The 18,870-nt window shown below is 52.1% G+C and overlaps 7 protein-coding genes across 7 annotated transcripts; 4 read left to right on the forward strand and 3 right to left on the reverse strand.

The window, feature by feature from the left end:
* Window positions 1-553: 553 nt before the first annotated feature.
* Window positions 554-2,233, forward strand: HER10_EVM0006982 (phosphotransferase enzyme family protein). The gene is made up of 3 exons (XM_035476550.1): window positions 554-907; window positions 1,033-1,652; window positions 1,749-2,233. Exons 1-3 carry the CDS (start codon window positions 809-811, stop codon window positions 2,170-2,172), a joined length of 1,143 nt encoding a protein of 380 aa, XP_035335057.1. The 5' UTR covers window positions 554-808; the 3' UTR covers window positions 2,173-2,233.
* Window positions 2,234-3,389: 1,156 nt separating this feature from the next.
* On the forward strand, window positions 3,390-5,379 carry HER10_EVM0010778 (Heterokaryon incompatibility; the record flags this gene model as incomplete). The annotated part of the gene is made up of 3 exons (XM_035480227.1): window positions 3,390-4,383; window positions 4,432-4,871; window positions 4,972-5,379. 3 exons carry the CDS (start codon window positions 3,390-3,392, stop codon window positions 5,377-5,379), a joined length of 1,842 nt encoding a protein of 613 aa, XP_035335321.1.
* Window positions 5,380-8,523: 3,144 nt separating this feature from the next.
* On the forward strand, window positions 8,524-10,619 carry HER10_EVM0006474 (GEgh16 protein). Its single transcript, XM_035476057.1, has 3 exons — window positions 8,524-9,020; window positions 9,084-9,434; window positions 9,526-10,619. The coding sequence occupies exons 1-3, from the start codon at window positions 8,903-8,905 to the stop codon at window positions 10,302-10,304; spliced, it is 1,248 nt and encodes a 415-aa protein (XP_035335017.1). The 5' UTR covers window positions 8,524-8,902; the 3' UTR covers window positions 10,305-10,619.
* A 567-nt stretch (window positions 10,620-11,186) lies between these two features.
* HER10_EVM0010766 (acetyltransferase) lies at window positions 11,187-11,894 on the forward strand (the record flags this gene model as incomplete). Its single annotated transcript, XM_035480215.1, has 2 exons — window positions 11,187-11,789; window positions 11,829-11,894. 2 exons carry the CDS (start codon window positions 11,187-11,189, stop codon window positions 11,892-11,894), a joined length of 669 nt encoding a protein of 222 aa, XP_035335320.1.
* Window positions 11,895-12,373: 479 nt separating this feature from the next.
* Window positions 12,374-13,991, reverse strand: HER10_EVM0001106 (uncharacterized protein). Its single transcript, XM_035470866.1, has one exon. It carries the CDS (start codon window positions 13,696-13,698, stop codon window positions 12,442-12,444), a length of 1,257 nt encoding a protein of 418 aa, XP_035334623.1. The 5' UTR covers window positions 13,699-13,991; the 3' UTR covers window positions 12,374-12,441.
* Window positions 13,992-14,403: 412 nt separating this feature from the next.
* HER10_EVM0013273 (uncharacterized protein) lies at window positions 14,404-16,030 on the reverse strand (the record flags this gene model as incomplete). Its single annotated transcript, XM_035482637.1, has 6 exons — window positions 14,404-14,765; window positions 14,825-14,872; window positions 14,941-15,370; window positions 15,425-15,511; window positions 15,562-15,724; window positions 15,795-16,030. The coding sequence occupies 6 exons, from the start codon at window positions 16,028-16,030 to the stop codon at window positions 14,500-14,502; spliced, it is 1,230 nt and encodes a 409-aa protein (XP_035335521.1). The 3' UTR covers window positions 14,404-14,499.
* A 1,168-nt stretch (window positions 16,031-17,198) lies between these two features.
* Window positions 17,199-18,383, reverse strand: HER10_EVM0002294 (beta-lactamase; the record flags this gene model as incomplete). The annotated part of the gene is made up of 1 exon (XM_035472011.1): window positions 17,199-18,383. One exon carries the CDS (start codon window positions 18,381-18,383, stop codon window positions 17,199-17,201), a length of 1,185 nt encoding a protein of 394 aa, XP_035334708.1.
* Window positions 18,384-18,870: the final 487 nt, after the last annotated feature.

Consider the following 18,870-nt stretch of genomic DNA (forward strand, 5'->3'; position numbering starts at 1 on the left):
TCTATCCAAAGTAAGGTACCTACAAGATGGATCATTTAGCACAGGAACGAGGCTTTTGGGCCAGCAAATGAAGGGGACGAGGCGACGGATCCTCGATCAGGGCCATGCATGAAGGAACGGAATGGCTGGCTTCAACAGCTCAGATTGGATGTCTGGCTCGGTCGGGTGCGGCTATCGAGGCCGGCCTCCACCTCCGCATTCTGTTGCATCCCAAGGACCATCTGTGAAGGAGACCCTGGGCTGGGTCGGGTGCAGGTTCCCCAAGTGCGTCCGTCTCCCCCGCTCTGGAGACTAGACAGTCCTAAAGCTAAGACAGCTCTGCAGCTCCTTAGGCCGGTGGACCTCGGCATCTTTGTGCTGGTTGGGGGGCAACTTTGGGGGAGTCAATCGGATTGCTCTCTCGGCCGCCCACCTTGTATGGAGTTTTGGATAGCATTCCAGGCCCCGGCTCACCCCCGCGTGCCCGCTAAAACGTCACTGGGGGACGAACCGAGGCTGGCAAAGGTCCGAACCAGAGATGCGCCGGCCAGCCTAGGTGTGTGGTACCTTAATATTGTACCCCGAAATCACCTCTCTCCGACCGACCGAGAACTTTGACGGCAGCGGCGGACCTGCAACGACCTCGACCGACTACATATCTTCATCGGCAGCCGGTTCAATCCGACAAGTATCCCTACGAAGTGAGAACCTGTACTATTTTGGCCAATTGCGACTACAATCCGCGATACTCGACTGGAAATCAGCAGCGGTCACGACCCTTGAGCTCAGAACCCAGTCTTTCCGCACTCCAAGGACGGCACAGGACAAGATGGCAGGACGCGTGCGACACCCAATCGACCAGCAGGCGCTGGAACGATATATCGAGAAGAATGTACCGCAGATCAAGACGCCATTGGAGATTAAACAGGTACGTCTACAGCCCGCCTCCCCTGCCAGCATTGCCTCTTCAATGCATTTGTTCTTTACTTTGCCCGTGGCTTGAAGGAACGTTTCTTTTCTCGACTGACATTGGCCTTTTCCCACGCATTACAGTTTGGCTTTGGCCAGTCGAATCCGACATACCAACTCACCGATGCGACGAACAAGCGCTTCGTGATGCGCAAGAAGCCCCCCGGAAAGCTCCTCTCCAAGGCCGCGCACAAGGTGGAGCGGGAGCATCGCATAATCCACGCCCTCGAGCCCACCGACGTGCCGGTCCCCAAGGCCTACTGCCTCTGCGAGGACGAGTCGGTCGTCGGCACCGCGTTCTACATAATGGAGTTCCTCGACGGGCGCATCCTCGAGGACGCGGCCATGCCCGAGGTCGCCTCGCCCGAGGAGCGCAAGGCGCTGTGGAAGGCGGCGACGCTGACGCTGGCGAAGTTGCACCGGGTCGCGCCCGAGGACGTCGGCCTGCAGACGTTTGGCAAGAAGAGCGGGTTCTACGATCGGCAGATCCAGACGTGGACTACGATTTGCAAGAGCCAGGCGGCGGCGGTGGATCTGGAGACGGGGGAAAAGGTTGGGGATTTGCCGCACTTTGGGGAGATGGTTGCGTTTTTTAGCGATAAGAGCCGGCAGCCCAAGGATCGGGGCACGTTGATTCATGGGGATTACAAGATTGATAATCTCGTTTTTCACAAGACGGAGCCGAGGGTCATTGGTATCTTGGAGTACGTTCCCCCTTTCCCTATCCCTTTCACTTTTCTCTTCTTCCCTCCTCTGTTCTGGTTATGCAATCCGTGATGAGAAACTGACGACAACCTCAGCTGGGAAATGTCCACCGTAGGCCACCCCCTCTCCGACCTCTGCAACTTCCTCCACCCTTACTTCACCGCCTCGCGCGCGGGAAGCGGCCTCTACGCCAACGACGGCTTCCTCCCCGGCGCTACCCCGGGTCTGCCGACAATCGAGGAGATTGTCGGGTGGTACACGGCCGAGGCGGCGCAGGCCCCCGCGGGTTCGCCCGTGGGCGGCGGGTGGACGCCCGCGGCGGAGCTGTCGTGGGGCGCGGCGTTTAGCCTGTTCCGGCTGGCGGGCGTGTGTCAGGGCATCGCGGCGAGGGCGGCGCAGGGGCAGGCGAGCAGCGAGCAGGCCAAGAGGTTTGCTGTTACGAGGGGCCCGTTGGCGGAGTTTGCTTGGGAGCTTGTTGGCAGGAGTCAGGCTGAGAGTGGGGGGAAGGCGAAGTTGTGAGGTGGGATGGGTTGGTGTAAGTATTTTAAGCAGGTAGCGTCTGGATAGATTTAAATGCGAGGTTGAGTTGAATTGCGATGTGGTGTTGATCTGCAATGGCTAGGAGCCTAGAGGAGATGGGAGAGTCTGGCCCCTGAAGCGGTGAGATCTCGGACACCCCCCAAACGTATGATATGTCAGCGAAGTATTTTGAGTCTGCATATTTCATTCATTACCGGCTAATGAAGATTGTGAGAGGCTTGAAAGCCAAGACGCCCGCTGTGGAACATCATGATGGTGATGATGGTCTGATGAACAATGTCTTGGTTATTAGACTCCAGTTTACAAGATATTGCACCGCCTCTTCGGCTGAGCCTCGGTGACCAGACTGGTATTCTTCGTCTCACCCATGGCAACTGTTCGGGTTCTCAGCAAAATTAGAAAGCGGCGATGTCACTTCGTTCTTGCTTACCATTATTCGGGATTGATGTTTCACAGAGTTCAACAAGGCAGTCTTTCATATCGATTTTCTGACAGGTTTTCAATGAACCCCGTGATGTGGCAGGCGCCCTTTGATACCCTTGAAGGCGGAACCGGCGGTAAACGACTTTTCATCAATGACAAAGCGTGACAGGCAAACAAGCAAAGAACGATGAACAGATATAAACTGCTCTGCCAAGCGCTTACGAATCCTTGCAATCTGTCAACCTTGCAGATCAAGGGGACGACGCCCTGATATTTAAAAGATGTTGGTACCGGTGGTTGTCGTCCATGTTGAGTGCTCGGCTCTGGCCTGGTATTCAGTTTTTTATGCCATTTTTATAAGCAAAAAGAGGTGCTTTCCTCCTCGCACCCCATCAGCTTCAAGTCATTTGATTACATTCGTCTCTGGAATACATCGATTTTGTGCTGTTCCAAGGTGCTCGATAGAGCTGCCCTTTCTCTTCATACCATCCAGAGAAACCAACTTTCATACGCGGACTAGTTTTATATGGTTGCTTATGATGGCTTCAAAAGCATATGCCGAGCTCCAAAGCACTTTTGGTGACTCGATTACCTTTAAGCTGGTTCGCTTACAGCCGATCGATAAGCAAAACCCCCCGGATTGCATGGTCATAAGTTCTCGTCTCGCGCCAAAGAAAGCATTCAAAGATGAGAGGGAATCTCTCAGCGAATTACAGAAGACTCTCCCGGACGGCTGGACAGTAGATCGGAAGTTGAAAGGCCGATACCTGTTCATGAGCCCACGCCACTCGGGGATCCCTAATTCTTGGAAACACCCGAATCCTGAGTGTAAACTAAAGTACAAAGTCAAGGAGCATTCGGTCAGAGACACCTTCGAGTGGGAAGCACAACGATATGAAGCCTTGATCTGTCCTCTGGAGACGGCGGACGGCGAAGAACATATCACGATTCGCGGCCTTCGCAGTCCCGACTTTAAGAAGTACGAGACACCAATTCGCAAAAGTATAGCAACATTCCTGAAAAATTTGAGACGTCCTGGTCAGTCGCGCACATTATGGATCGAGGAAATCTGTATCGACCCAGACATGACTAAAGAGCGTGTCCAAAGGCTTAAGCAGGAGATCTACTCTCTTTCTGAGAAGGTGATAATCTGGTTAGGCCCCGAGGCCGAGGACAGCAAACACGCACTGGAGACCTTGAAGCATTTCAGTAAGCAGGTAGAATACGTAACCTCTCACCGATGGGGAGATGCCCCGGGTGCCGAGAAGCCGAACTGGTGGCGAGACGACGTTGTGCCGCCCTGGACCCCTAGGGATTGGAAGTCCATATCGTCGCTACTGGACCGAGAATGGTTTAAGAGTGTCTGGAGTCTACAGGACGCTCTCTCGAACGACCAGGTAGTGCTCCAATGCGGCAAGAACACCATCTCCTGGGTCGACGTACGGAAGTTGCTGCTGGTTCTCCGACAGAAAACAGGCTTGTTGCCGGATTGCATCCGGGCCCGCCTCTTTTCGTATGCGCGAGGCTTGATGGCACCGCCGCTGGCTTCGTGTGAGCACCTCTTGCTCTGGGCGCGGGACCAAAGATGCCCTGATCCTCATGACAAGGTATATGGAATTCTAAGTCTGCTCGATCCAAGGATTTCAAGCAGAATTGAGGTGGACTATTCAATACCTATCTGGAAGACGTACGAGCAGCTCGTCTTGGCTGAAATGAATACGTATCAGAAGTTGAATATGCTTAACCACTGCAGTATCGCGACGCGGCGTGAGGGATGTCCGTCATAGGTACCGAACTTGGCGGAACCAGTCGAAGGTGCAAATGTTGGGCATTTAAGCGTTCGAAGATTCTATGCTTCTGCGCGCTCCAGTGCTGTCGCGAAGCTTGTAGAGCCCGATAACTTGCTACAAGTCACTGGAAGGCGCATGGCAACAATTTGTCGTTTCAGTGATGACTTGAATGGTTCATTTGCACAAAACTTGGAGGAAATACTAGATTGGGCGCCGAAAGATCTTGAGAACGATATGTATGTCTTGGGAGGACCTTCCGTGGATGCTTATGTCGAAGTACTTGTGCGATGGAGGACTAGCGACCGAGCACTAGGCGATAATTCACTTCCATCCATCCAACGGCTTCGTGAGTTATTGACGTCGACATTCTCTAACGCCGAACTTGATGGTGAAGTAGCACGGGAATTTAGAGATTGCTTCTTCGCGAACGAGTGTCTCTTTGTTACCACGGAAGGGTATATGGGTGTCTCTGCGAGAGGCCTGCAAGAAGGCGAGTCCCCTCCATCTCAAGACCTTCCTCTCAGGAAACTAAGTACTTTCTATCATGTGGAATTAACCTCTGGAGCTAGGTGATCAAGTTGCTGTGCTTCTTGGATGTGACCTCCCAATGATTATACGGCCTGGAGATCTCGATCGATATGAGGTCATTGGACCATGTTTCGTTCATGGACTGATGCTTGGCGAGGCCTTGAAGCCGCCTCTGGAGCCACCATGGAAAGACACGCTTCCCGTCATCAAAGGATGGGCGATGCCTTACTTCATAAACACCGAGACAAGGGAGCTATTGAAGAGTGATTCGAGACTCGGATCATTACCTACTGAATGGGAAGAGGTGGCTTCGACAGACCCTTTTTTGCCGCCCTTTGTGATCCAGAACAGAATTGATGGAAATATTAGCGTTACTGACCCGAGGATGTCCGTAGATGCCAACAAGAAGAGAGGTATCAAGTTGGAGACTCTAGAGTTGATGTAATGGCTGTAGAAGACTAGACGTTGTGTTGTCTCCTTGCCCCGGATCTAGAAAGTCGAGCCTGATATATAAATACAGAGTCTTGTAATAGTAAAGATGTAACTTACACTCCTGACTGTATCTGATTCTATCTAAGCGGCCAGACCACGTTTGCATACTTCACGTTGCACGCAATTCCATAGAACTTCCAGTCCGCACTACTTTATGTGAAGCAAAACTTTTTCATCTTTTTCATCTAACAAACGGTTTCATTGCGCATAGAATATCTTGTTAAAATTAACAATGAAGACGCACGCTCTAGTCATCCATGTGGAGTAACGGTTGTTGAAGTTTGCAAACTCCGGTTCGAATAGTGCAGATTTGGGAAAGCTCACCCCAGTAGTCTGGCTATTCCAACCTACCTTACTGGGGCTCGGGGAAGAGACATGTTACCAATATTTCAATGTCTACCTCTTTTCTTGTTTTAAAATATGGGAATCTCGAATCTCGTTCGGTCTCTAGTAATTCGAATGTGTCTGCATGTTTATCTTGTATCCATAACCCAGCCCTTCTACGCCTGGTTTGTTGCCGGCGAATTGAGAGAAAAGAGACATATGCCAAAAGGGAAATAAGATTCATCCCATCGGGCAACCCGTACACAACTCCTTCTTTCTCTGGATAGAAATGGCGAGCACCAAAAGTTGTTTCTGGTCCGTGGATAATTCGGGCCACGATCATCCATGCACGGGACCTCGGCGACACCTGCAAGCTGGAAGCGTGACTGCATTGACTCTCGACTTTTCTTGCTCAGAGCGAATCCCAGATTAGGCATGCGAAGCTTGTAAAACGCATTTCCTCCTTACCATTGTTTGATGCGCAAGATGCTGCCACCATATCTATGAGAATGTCCCAAGACGTAGTGAGGTTGAACAGTCTCATTAGTGAGTGGCATGTTCATCTCTCAATCAGCTTAACAAAGTCTACAGTCAGCTTCAGTACGAAGTTCTCCAGATTTTGAGCAGTTCACGTATGTCAAGAGAAATGAGCCGTTGGCTCAAATGAGATGAGAGCACTGAAGTAAGGTAGGAGGGATCGTAAGGAGTGCACTCAATAATAGCTCGCATCGACCACGTGCTGCACTGATAGCAAGGAGAAGCCAGTATGCAGGAGCGACAGGAATTATGGAGTCACAAGTCACGCAAAAGTCCCCATATCTCATAGAAAGCATCTCCAGAGTCTTTCATGACCCAGTCCACATAAGATAGTTGGATGTGGAAACCCTCTCATTTTCAGGGGGAAGTAAGCGAGAGTTTTTGGCAGTCCAACGACAGGGACGCTGCGTTGGTATTCTTGGTCTTTAAGTGTGCGGGCCCGTGGTATTTAAACCTCTACCCCAGTCAGAGCCGTTGAACTTTGTCTCCCACCAAGTCATCAATTGGCAAGACAGCGGGACATTCCCTTCCTCAATCGTCGGATGGGTCAAACAGTGGCCGGGTGCTTGTTTCAAAGTCGTGCGATGACGACGGTTGTGGGTGGTAGTGGTGCTGGACCTAGCGTTTCCCATTTGCCCGGGCAACCCTGAAGCGGCCATGATATGCGAGTTCGCTTCGCTTGTAACTTGGTAACGCTTAGTAAGTTACTGCTTGCGAAGGACGAAATGCCCTGGAACAGACCTCTCTGACATGCTCCAACAAGAGTGACACTAGGCCGATTAACTCTCCCCACCTCAATATGGCAGCTCCCGCTTCAATTTATTGCTTGCCCCTAATTCAACTCTGTTGCTGTACCTTAATTCCGAAGCACGTCTCGAAGCCCGGAAACAATAGGAAATCCCTTAAGGATCGTCCTCTTCGGCCTGGTATCCGGGGCTGACAAAGCTTGTGCAGAGTAGTGTCGGGGGAGACCTCCCGACGCCAATCCCGGATCTACAGGGCGCCCAACATCAGCTAGCCTCTCGACTCCCACCCAGGTTGCAACGACAAGAGAAGGGAGAAGTGGTCCGGCAACCGAACATGTTTGTTCCCGAAGACAAGAATATCGTGGAGCATCATCAAGTTTAAATACACCCTCAATCATCATCTCGAACGCTCAAGCCTGAAGCGCCGCCGCAAGAAAAACCTGTCATTGGACTCCCGTGCGTTACGAATTCGTCTCAGAGTGCGGGCCCGTCTGAACTTTTTCTTTCCTTCGGGCGGGAACAAAAAGCTGCCATCGGAGGTTCGCCGCCGCGACACCTTCTGGACCGTCATGATGGAGAGAAGAAAGGGGGGGAAACGATGGAGAAGGACGGATCCAGACTGTGCTTCAATTTTTCTCCATTGCGACTGGTAATGATCCCTCTCCTTCTCATCCACTCTCTCGTGGGCGCAGCGTTATAACCCATTATGGCCCATCTTCAAAAGCCTGAAACGCGGTTGCAGCCCCGTCTTCGTCTGGACTCCCAGCTCAACATCTGCCCATAAACGATGCATCCCCGGCCGACATGACGGGATGGTCGCCCCCCTTGTCGCTCTCGTTGCCCTATCCGCCCCTTGACCAGTCACTAGGCTTGGCTAGCAAGGACGCAGACATTGGGCGACACAGGCATGCCCCCACGGAGAAGACTCGGTCTTGGTCCTTGTCTTCGAATGGGCGACCTCGAGACTTGAGCGCAGCCTCCAAGAGTCTCCATTAACCCCCTTCCAACTCCACAGAAGTCTCCATGAGTCTATAACCCGCGTAACGCCCCCGTCCCCACCTGACATCTCCACCCACGCGACGACATCCGTTCCAGAAGATCGTCGGAGCCGCGGAGGGGATCTGTGCTAGCCCGGGGTCCCTCGCCTGCCTTACCCAGCCTGCCCAGAACCTTTGAGGAAACACGGGCAGGAAGAGCCGCAGTCTGCAGAAAGACTGGATAGTTTAGGCACAAGGCACAGGCACAACGTTCACGGTTCCTGAAAGTCTGTTGCTCTCATGCCCATGTGGTCCACTCTGGGGGGCTCTTCCACTCCCTCCTGCCCCCGGTCCTGTTGCTTCTTCTCTCCCACCTGGCTCTCACTCTTGCCCGTCGGCTCAACACCAGCTGAGAAGCGCTTACACAAACATGCTCTCATCCTTTCCAACAAGCCCCATCGTCCATCCTCCCATCCTCAACGTCTGTGACCCCTTGTCGAAACAAGCTCTACCCTTGAAGGAACTCCTCTTGTCATCGCCAAAGGGGGTAAGACCAGAAAGAGGAAATGGGAAGCAGGCATGTATAAAACTTAATAGGCCTCGCACATCGGGTAAAACGTAGGATTCCCTGTGCTCTTCCCGTTTGGATCGCTCGCTCACACTTTCCTTGAGTTCGATCTCTTTTTGGTTTTTTCTTCCCTTCTCTTCCTTTCCACACTCCCAGCCGGTCTGTTCTTTTCTTGAGAGAGGCCACAACCAAACCTCTTTCGTTTCTTTCCCTTCCATCAACGCGGTGCTGGACACATTGTTTTTCTAACTTCCTTTCGCTACTAATCCAATTTTGACTTGTGTGTACCTGTTCTTTTCGGTCCACTTTTCTCCTCTCACAGCCATGTCTTCTCCCATGATCAGAGCGTTGGCCGCCGCCGCCATGTTGGCGATGGCCCAGGCCCAAGGTGTCATTCTTGCCGCGCAAGGCCCCAACGGCCCTGCCAGTCCAGGTCTTCTAGGTATGCAATTTCATGATACGAGACGCGCAAACTCTAGGACGAATTGTTGACAAACGCTTCCAGTCGATGCAAACAAGGCGGATGCAAACATCATTAACCAGAAGGAGATCGTGGACAATGTCGTCAACGAGTGCGGCCGAACCATCCTCGCGGGCAACATCGATATCGGCGAGACCACAGAGGCTCAGCTGGGCAACAACACCGTCACGAAGGTCACAAAGGGGTCTAACGTCGACGTCACCATTGCCCAAGTCAGCCCGGATGGCGCCGGACCGTACAGCTGCGATCTTGACTTGACTAGCAACGCCAACGGTGCCACGGGTCAGACGAAGCTTCAGGTGCAAGAGGCAGGGGCCCAGAGCGGTCAGATAAAGCTCAAGGTCACGATGCCGGATGACTTGGCTTGCGTAGGAGGTATGTCAACTCTATATTCCTGCATGGTCGTCGCCATAGGAATCTCCGCCGCGCTTCAAGTTTGCCGATGACTAACGAATCTTGCTGATAGCCTCCACCGGTGATGTCTGCACCGTCCGCTGCTTCAACGACAACGCGAAGGGTCCCTTTGGCGGCTGCTTCGCTGTTCAGCAAACGGACACGAAGCCCAAGCAGAACACCCCCGCCAACATTCCCACCGCCCAGACCCTTGACGGTGTCCTGAAGCAGGTCCAGCAGAACATTGTCGACCTCCCTGCCGCCGTCAAGTCGAACCAGGAAGCCAAGACTCAGGACGATCAGGGTGTTACCGCCATCAAGGAGCTCCTCGGCAATAATGCCACTCAGGAGGCTGCCGGCCCTGCCGGCTCCGGCGCCAACACTGGCAACAACAACAATAACAACAACGGAAACAACAACAACAATGGTAATGCCAACGCCGGCAATGGTAACGGAAGACAGAAGGGCAAGGGCAACCGCAATGGCAACAACAACGCCAACGCCGGAAACAACAATGCCAACGCTGGAAACACCAATGCTAATACCGGCAACACCAATGCTAATACTGGCAACACCAATGCCAACACGGGCAACAACGGAGGCAACGGACGGACCCGGGGCAAGAACAACAACGGCGGTGCCAACACCAACGCCCAGAACGGCGGCAACAATGGTAATGCCAATGCCAATGCCAACGGGAACAACAACGCACTGCCTCTGGCAACTGTTGGAAAGGGCAACGGTAACCGCCAGAACCAGCAGAACGGCAACAACAACAAGCGTGACGAGACACCAGATGCCGTGCTCCGCACGCGCTGGGCCAGGAGGAACCTTCGCCGCCGCGCCGACTAATTGTTACGCAAGGTGGAAGGGCTGGGGTGGACCGAGGGTGGCAGCGAGCCTTCCCGCAGGATCCTTCCTCCCCCCCTGGTTTGAGCTTCATGTTGTGTGAGCAGGCCTTTCTTGGAAGCTGTTTCTCATTTCTACGTCAATGGACCGTTCACCATTAAAGACGGAAGAGGTGATGATATCTTAGTTGTTAGTTAGCGAAATTTTATATTGAGCCGTGTAAAGTTTATAAAATGGTAGAAAGTCGTTGGTCATCTTCTTCTTGTCTTCAGTTTCTTTGCCCGTCATCACTGTTTGATGTGTTTCTCCCTATTCAGCCACATTTGACTTACAGATAATATAAGTTTTGACTTATTGGTGGACAATTCTGCTCATCAACTCTGTAGACCACTCAGGCATTCACTGAGAAATTCAGTTCCACTCCTTATCCCCGGTCTCACTCACGGCTCATCTCATGTACCACTGCTGGCTGAGGCCAAAAACAGGACAGGGATGAAGGATAAGCGAACAAAAGGTCCGGATTGAACGTCTGACAGACCGATCAACGTTGATAGGGCAAGCAAAGGTACTTACGTAGACTAGAGGATTCCCCCTCCTCTCTTCGAAATAAGGTGTGAGGAAGTCATCCTAGTCATTTTCCGACATCAAACTCACCTTTAGATCTTCCATTCTGCTCTTCGCGTAGGAATCTGACGTGCAGGTCAACTCGCTTGATCCAGACAGTCACGGACAAGAGGTTCCTACTTGACCTGCGGAGCGTGCTTCCACCTAGCAAAAGGTCATCAATTATCTGCATCACCTTAGGCATTCCTCAAGGTGCCTCCTCAGCTATTCATATCTTGATCTTCCAAGAAAAGCACCAAGCCACGCAAAACCCCAGCAACAATGACTTCCCCGTTCCCTCAGGCCGCCTACAACATTACAACCCCACGGCTCATCATACGCAGCGCCGTCACGGACGATGCAGAGGCTCTTTGTCGCCTCCTCTCGACGCCCGAAAACCACCCTTTTGGGGGTGCTCAGACGAACATCTCTCCCGAGATCATACGCGGCCGCATCGAGAGGTGGGGACCGGATTACGCCTCTGGAAAGAAAGCCATCTTGATGATTACGATCCGGGAGACGGGCGATTTAATTGGATGTGGCGGGTTCAACTGTTTTGAGACTGCGGAGGGGGAGACGTGTGATGTTGCGCTGAAGAGGAAGCGGGATGAAGAGGGGCGAGAAGGAGGTGAGGATACTGCGGAAGATGGTATTACTGGAGAGGCTCGTCGCCTTATTACGCCGTATCTTACCGACTTCGGGGTGGTCCTCGACCATCGTTACTGGGGAAAGGGGTACGGCAGAGAGGTGTTGTGTGGCCAAGTCGAGTTTGCTGTCGAGGGGCTCGGCTGTAGTGTTGTACGCGTCGAGACCGAGCTTGAGAATGAGCCCTGGAGAGCGGTCATGAGGTCTATGGGTTTGAGCGGGTTAGAGACGAAGGGTCCTGTTAGTTATGGTGAGAAGAATATTGGGTGGATTTACAAGATTGATCCCCCGACGTGGAGCAACTCGAGGGGGAACTTGAAGAAAAGCGGAAAGTGGCCATTGTGAAATAAATGAACCTCTCGCTAAGAACTTGCTTCATATATTCTATTTCTCGAACAGGCAATGTCTTTTACCAACGAGGTCATGCGATGCGGACTCGGTCTTTTGCCTCGCCGGGAGACCCTCTATAAACAAGGTTTAAAGGGGTGGAAAGCTGATTCATCGGTTCAACCTCGAAAGCAACTAATATGACTGATTTTCTTTAGCAGGTGGTCTTGCATTCTCTTGCTCGTAGCTGACGATACTGCCCATCATCAGGTAAGGCGAGGTCGGCATAGTATCTTCACTTTCTCCCTTCCTCTCTTCGTCAAACTTCATAGAATTATTAACAACTCTCGGAATGTTTCCTTTTCAAAATTATCACTCAAGGTAAATTTGCGAATGAATTTGTAGATAAATTATGAATAAACCTCTCAATGGACTCTTCAACATGCTTAGCGAAACGAAGTTGTCGTTGCCCAAGACTAGCCATGACCTGAATTCCTCCCCTAATTGTTCATCTAGTACCAAGTGTACCACTGCCCTGCCTCTTGTGTCTTGTCACCAACTTGTCTCATTTTAGCTTCTCATCGTCTAGAAGAGGATATGCCGGCAGTGGGAACTCCGAATCGTCATTGTTCGTATCATCAAAGAATTTCTTAGCCACCCAAGGCATCGCAACAACTCTGGACATCGTCGAAACAATCGTTCCTAGCAACCATCTCTGCCATGCCGTGACCGGATGCGCGACTCCTGGGAAGAACCACGGAACGCTCTGCGTCTCCTCGACGTAGGGGCGAAACGCGGCCTCGTAAGCTTCGAATGCCCGGGAAGGATGTTCTCCGGGTGTGAGTTTGGTGAGCTCGCCAGCAAGCATGTAACCTCCGATGATGGCCAGTGTAGTTCCCATGCCCGAGAGGGGCGTCGGTGCAAAGGCCGCATCTCCCAGGCAGATGACACGGGAGCTGGACCACGTTTTCATCTTGATCTGCTTCAGGTCCTGGAAGTAGTAATCTTCCGCCTGTGCCATGGCGTCCATGATCCGGGGCGTCTGCCACCCGGCGTCTAGGAACTCCCGCCTCACGAGCTCCATTTGGAGCTTCTTATCGCCTCGTGCGGCCTCCTGCCACGCCGTCTTCTGCGCGCCGTCGCAGGGCATATGGGTGAACATGGCCCGTATGGTGCCGTGCGGGTCGGGCCTAGTGGTGATGATCCTCGATCCCAGGGCCTGGTAGATATTCCACCAGTCGTTGTCCTCGGGGAGGCGGGGAATAGCGGCGTAGGCGACGTACATGTTCTTGTCGATGACGGTGATGCTTTCCTGGGGAAAGACTTGCTTTCGTACCTTTGACCACTGGCCATCTGCTGCGACCAATAAGTCGTACTCTTGTACTTCTCCGTTGCTTAGCTCAACTTTGACATTGGTGTCGTCGTTGGATATGACTTTGCTGGCGGTAGTGCCGAAGAGGTACTTGATGTTGGGATGGGTCTTCGTGGCTTCGTACAACACTGCAGCCAAGTCCCCTCGAAGGATCTCAAATTCCGAGGTAGGGCTTGCGGAAGAGCCCTGCTTGACAGGAAAGGGAGCAAAGGGCCGCCCCTGCGGATCGATGAATTGTGTTCCTTTTTCTGTTGTGTTGAAGCGTCGAAGTTGATCAATGAGGCCCATCTTCTTCAAGACGGTGATAGCGCTGTGGTTGACGTCGACGTTATGGCCGTAGGTAGGAATCGACTTGCACTTCTCAACGACTGTGACACGCGCACCGGTCCTGGCCAGAAACCAAGCCAGCGTTGGACCGGCGATGCCTGCTCCGCTGATAAGGACACGCATGATGCTGTGAGAACCAACAATCGACTTGACTTGGTTGGCTTAATGAATACAGCGAGATGCTTTGATACCTCTGGAATCTCTGGTTTGGCGAACGCTTCTTTTAAGTACTCTGACGTTTGCTAGCCCAGATTCGTCCTAATGTGTCTGAGTTTCGAGGTGGCTGCGCCTAGCGATACATCATTTTTGGGAGAAAGTGAACATCGTCCTGGAAAGAGAGAATTCTGGCGCCTCAAACACAGTAAGACGTGCTCTCAGAGACGTTCATGTGTTCTGCATACCGAGTTCTCAGTCGGGTGAATCAAGCATTTGCCAAGACGTATCCCCCCGAGGGAGCTTCCGCGTGTACATGACGCTAGGTTTGGCGCCTCAATCCTGATGCAAGCTGTGCCGTGCTAACCGCGGCGACACTATCCGCATTGAGCATATTCGCGTCATCGTCTGGAACGCCATGCATACCTACTTGAAAGACATCGGCTAGCAGCACAGGGCTGACTTGAGTGATCAAGTAAGTTCAATCGGCTGGACTACGGGTCGATTCCCCGGAATGACCCCGAAGTGTGGGTCCTCTTCGGATTGCGGCCTTCGGGAGATCTGCTCGATTCCGCACCGGAGACAGGCCGGCGCGGCTTTGCGAGGTGGTGGTGAAGTCCTTCCTCCATAACAATCGGCGATTCATCTTAACGTCATACTTTGAGATATATGATACGTAGGAGAAGCGAATTTTAACTATAATCGAAGCTACAGTTGCCATTATCCGCACACAAATATGTGAAGTAATCCTCCCCGTTGTGGAACTTCCATTCATAGGTACACATAGCAGAATGGACCTGCAACGGTGCTCATGGCGTCCCAAATCTTGAGGGACTCCCCAGCCCAGCCATACTGGAGCACATCATCCATGGTTGTGTTGGCACTGGGGGGTTGATCCAGGAATGTGTTGGTTCCGCTGAGAGCAGTGGCGCCATATTGACGCTCCTGCGGTGAAAGCATCTGCCACATCCACCATACTCGATCAATCATCGAATGGTGGAGATAGAAAACAGGATCTCCTGGGGAAGTAAAAACGTCTACTCATTACAGTCAGAAGTTAGCACCGTTCAGCCTGCTGGAATTTCGTGTGTCTGACCTCTTCCGGGATCTCCTCCAAGGGAGTAATGACCACCACCGTGGATGCCTATCGAGAAAGTCTCGTCAGTATTTTCCTACCTGCATTGAATTTCTATCGAAGTTTATCAAGCTTACCAATGTTACCAGAGCCTGGCACACCCTGCATCTGCATCTGGAAGTCGTACACGTTCTGAGGCTGGAGAATGTTGGACAGCACAGCAGTCACGTTGGCGTACAAGAGGTTGACCTCAGTTGTCAAATCGCGTTTGAGACAGCGGGGGTTATATGTCAAGGGCCCGTTAGGATTAGCCTCGGAGATACCTCCGGGCAGGTCAAGGGCAGCGGGGCCAAGGTTGACTGTCATATTCTTGAAGGGCCCAGAGTTTACGCAGCCTCCGCCTGTACCGACTGGAAGTTCGATGATCGGCAGACCATTTTGGCCACCGAGACGGATGGGCTCCCGTCCTGGGACAAAATCACCATTTCCGGACATGGAGGTCTCGCTCCCGTCGAAGATTGGAGAGGTCTCCAAGCCTGTGATCGCGGTCTTGGACCAGTCCCAGTACTATTGTATTAGGTTAGTAAGGATACTGACGTAACCATGAGTTGAGGTACTCACGGGTTGAGTGCCCTTGTAGCCACACTCGTTGCGCAGAGCCTCCTCATACTGCCATGTGAAATATCGATGCCAGGATAGGAAGTTACCCTGCTACGGTCAGTTATCTTGACAATATAGTCTTATCTCATAATACGGACAGTGTAGTGTATGGTGAGAGTTTGGTTGATGTGGGTTGCGACAAAGTCATCGAACCTAGTCTTAGCCCCAGAAGACTGTGAAGCGGGTGTGCGGGCAGGCCTGGACTGAAGACACTTGACGGCATTGATGTAGTCAAGCTTCTCAGATTTGCTCAGCGTGCCCCTAAGAAATCGCAATGTAAGCAGAACGAACTACAGGGACAATGCTTTGACGATGGAAGGCAAGACCATACCACTCTCTCCGAACACGAACATCATGCCAAGAGCATGCGCTGCTGCGCTTTGTAGTTTCACTGCCCTCGACCTCCGACTTTGTCTTGTCAAAGGCAGTCTGGGCCAAGCTCGCAAGCTGTTGGAGCCTTTCGGTAGTTGCAAGATCTATGTCGGACTCTGCTGAGCGGGAAACTGGACTAGCCAAACCGAGCGCGCTGGCTTGCAGGGCAGTAAGGCTCAGATCCAAAAGGCGCATACTGAAAATTGGCGATCGATGCGATCAAGGAACTTGACAAGTAAATGGGCAAGATTCCTGCCTGGCTATACAGTAGAGAGAGGAGAAAGGAAAGTGCATTGAGACGCGGACACCCGTAAAGATATGTGCGAGTCCGACATGACTGCCCACGATGAATTTGCTAATGCAGCCAAGGGTCAGAAGGGAACCCCGGGGCCGAGTCTACGGGCCATTGGTGACATTGCTTCCATTTTGACATGCAGTGGTGGGCTTTTTCGCCCTAGATATGCAATGAAATAAGCAGTAATGCAGGCATGTAGCATTGCCACAGCACTTAGTGCCCAGCGAATATCTTCGGCAACGAACCGCTGGGATATCACAGATACGGCCAGCCCTACCCCACAGGGGTCCGGGGTCCGGACCCCAGATATGTTTGTGTAATTTTAGCATGGGAGCATGTCAACAACTAGTCAGTCGGTGTGCTTCGCTACGAAGCATTTTATCCGGTTCGAGGCATGTAGCCGTGGGCCGGAGTTGCTCGTTTCGCCGAGGATATCGAGAAAGAGGACGGATTGGTCGAGCCAACGACAAAACCCGACCTTGAAGTAAGTATGTACCCCGTTATGCTATTTGAACATCTAAAAGATGATATGATGTACGGATTTCATGTGACGTAACTTAACATTCACTTGAGTAGTTACTTACACAAGACAGCTACAGACAATGGCATCAGGCATGGGGCTTTTGAGATCACAAAGTATGTCCGTATGACAAGTAGACTTCAGCTGTTAAATGGAATGATATATTTGCCAACGCTGAAACCAGGGTGATGCCATTAAGGAGCAGATCGATCCCAAAAGCTGTTCATTGATGAAGTTGAGTCGGAAATTGGTGTTGCAATAGCACGACTATAGCTTATGGTTCACAATTTCCCAAAATTGTAGTCTTTTGTAGCTGGCTTCCAATAGCACACGTATATAGATTGTTGTAAATTGTTGTAAACTGGTATTTTGAAGTCCAGTCGCGTTCGAGACCACTTTTGGGTAGAGTTCAATGCATTGGATCCATAATAATGAAGGAGCAATTTGCGTTTAGTGTCCAATATAGCGAGTTTTCTTAGCTATACTGGCGACAATGAATGATATTATTATCCACGAATCCCCTCTACCCAAACCCATCACAAGAGACCTTAGGCTTGAGCGTTAGGGGTTCCTACGGGAACGCCCAGTGCCTTGTAAATTTCAGCAACGTAGGCATACACAGCCTCGTTGCCTGCAGAACCAAGCGACATCTTGTTCATCGCATAGGCAATGGTGATCCGACGATCAAGATCATTGATGAGCATCGATCCACCCCAGCCACCCCAGAAGCAGATCTTCCCTTCCGGGAACCAGGAGTCCACCGGCGTGTTGCCATTGCCTCTGAGACCCATGCCGATTCCGTAGCGAACGGGGAATCCCATGCACAGATCGGGACCGTACGTCTGCTCGTTGTAGATAAGGTCGATCGTCTTCTGAGACAAGAGTCTCTTGCTCTCATCACCAATCGTAAGGTACTTGGACCAAATCATCGCTAAAGCCTTGCTGTTGCCGTGGCCGTTTGCTGCGGCAATCTCAGCCTTCTTCCACGGCTCAGTGTTTGCGAAGCTAGGATCCGGGAACGGATGGAGCATCTTGTGCTTCAGAGAGTCGGGATCCTCGTCTTGTTCAGGCATAATGTGGGCTGGAGGGGCCGGAGGGGGAATCAGCTCTGCGACGCGAGGCCAATCTTTCTCCTTTGCTCCGATCTGCATATCGGCACCAAGGGGCCCTGCGATTCTTTGAGAGACGAATTCCGTGAGAGTCAATCCCGTCTTTCGGCGCACCAGCTCTCCGATCAAGTAGCCGTAGGTCCAGGCGTGATATCCAGACTTGGTTCCGGGCTCCCAGCGGGCCGGCTGCTTTTCAAGCCTGGAAATGACCTCCTCATATGAGGCGGACATCTCTTGGAGGGTAATGGGGTCTTCGAACGCCGCCACACCCGAGCTATGGGACAGAAGATGGCGGACCTCGACATTCTCCTTGCCGTTGGCCGCGAACTCGGGCCAGTATTTGGAGACTTTGTCGTAGGGCGAGATTTCGCCCTCGTTGATGAGAATGAGGCCTGCGAGCGCGCAAATGGTTTTCGTTGTAGAGAAAACGTTGACGATGGTGTCCTCCTTCCAGGGGCGGGTGCGATTGGCGTCAGCGTAACCTCCCCACAAGTTGACGACGTCCTCGCCGTCGATGGTGACAGTGAGACATGCACCGAGCTCGACTCCAGATCCCAAGAGTTCACTGAACTTATCGCGAACGCCCTGGAACTTGACCTCGCATGTTCCGTGTGTCTCGGCCATTTTCGTATTATGATATTACTGATTTCGATGTTGATAAGTAGGGTGCGTCGGGTATCGTCAAGAAAGTCCGGAAAGTCAAGTGAACTAGTTTGAGAGTGTGCGATCTAAAGAGGCGCATGAGCGAGAACGGACTTATATATATATAAGGAACATTACTCATGGCCACATTGCGGAGTTAGTTGCCGTTGCCCTTGATAGAAACCTCATGAGTGATCGACAAGTCGTCGCGAACTGCGGAGGATCCTGCGGGAACGTGGAGCGGACTTGATGAGCGTTCGGTCTCCCACTTGCCCCTCCTTAGCGACGTTTCATTCCGTACGGGCCCGTGGATGATGGTTGGCGAATTCCCTTTTGGACCGTGGGGATCGGAAGACGGACCATGCTCAATTGATGTTCTGCGTCCGGTCCTACTCCAACGACTGTGACGATTGTATCCATGTCAACCAACTAAGTCCATGTTAGGCATTACGGCCGATGCAACACCCTC

The sequence above is a fragment of the Colletotrichum scovillei genome, assembly GCF_011075155.1.
Source record: "Colletotrichum scovillei strain TJNH1 chromosome Unknown Contig00004, whole genome shotgun sequence".
Taxonomy (NCBI): domain Eukaryota; kingdom Fungi; phylum Ascomycota; class Sordariomycetes; order Glomerellales; family Glomerellaceae; genus Colletotrichum; species Colletotrichum scovillei.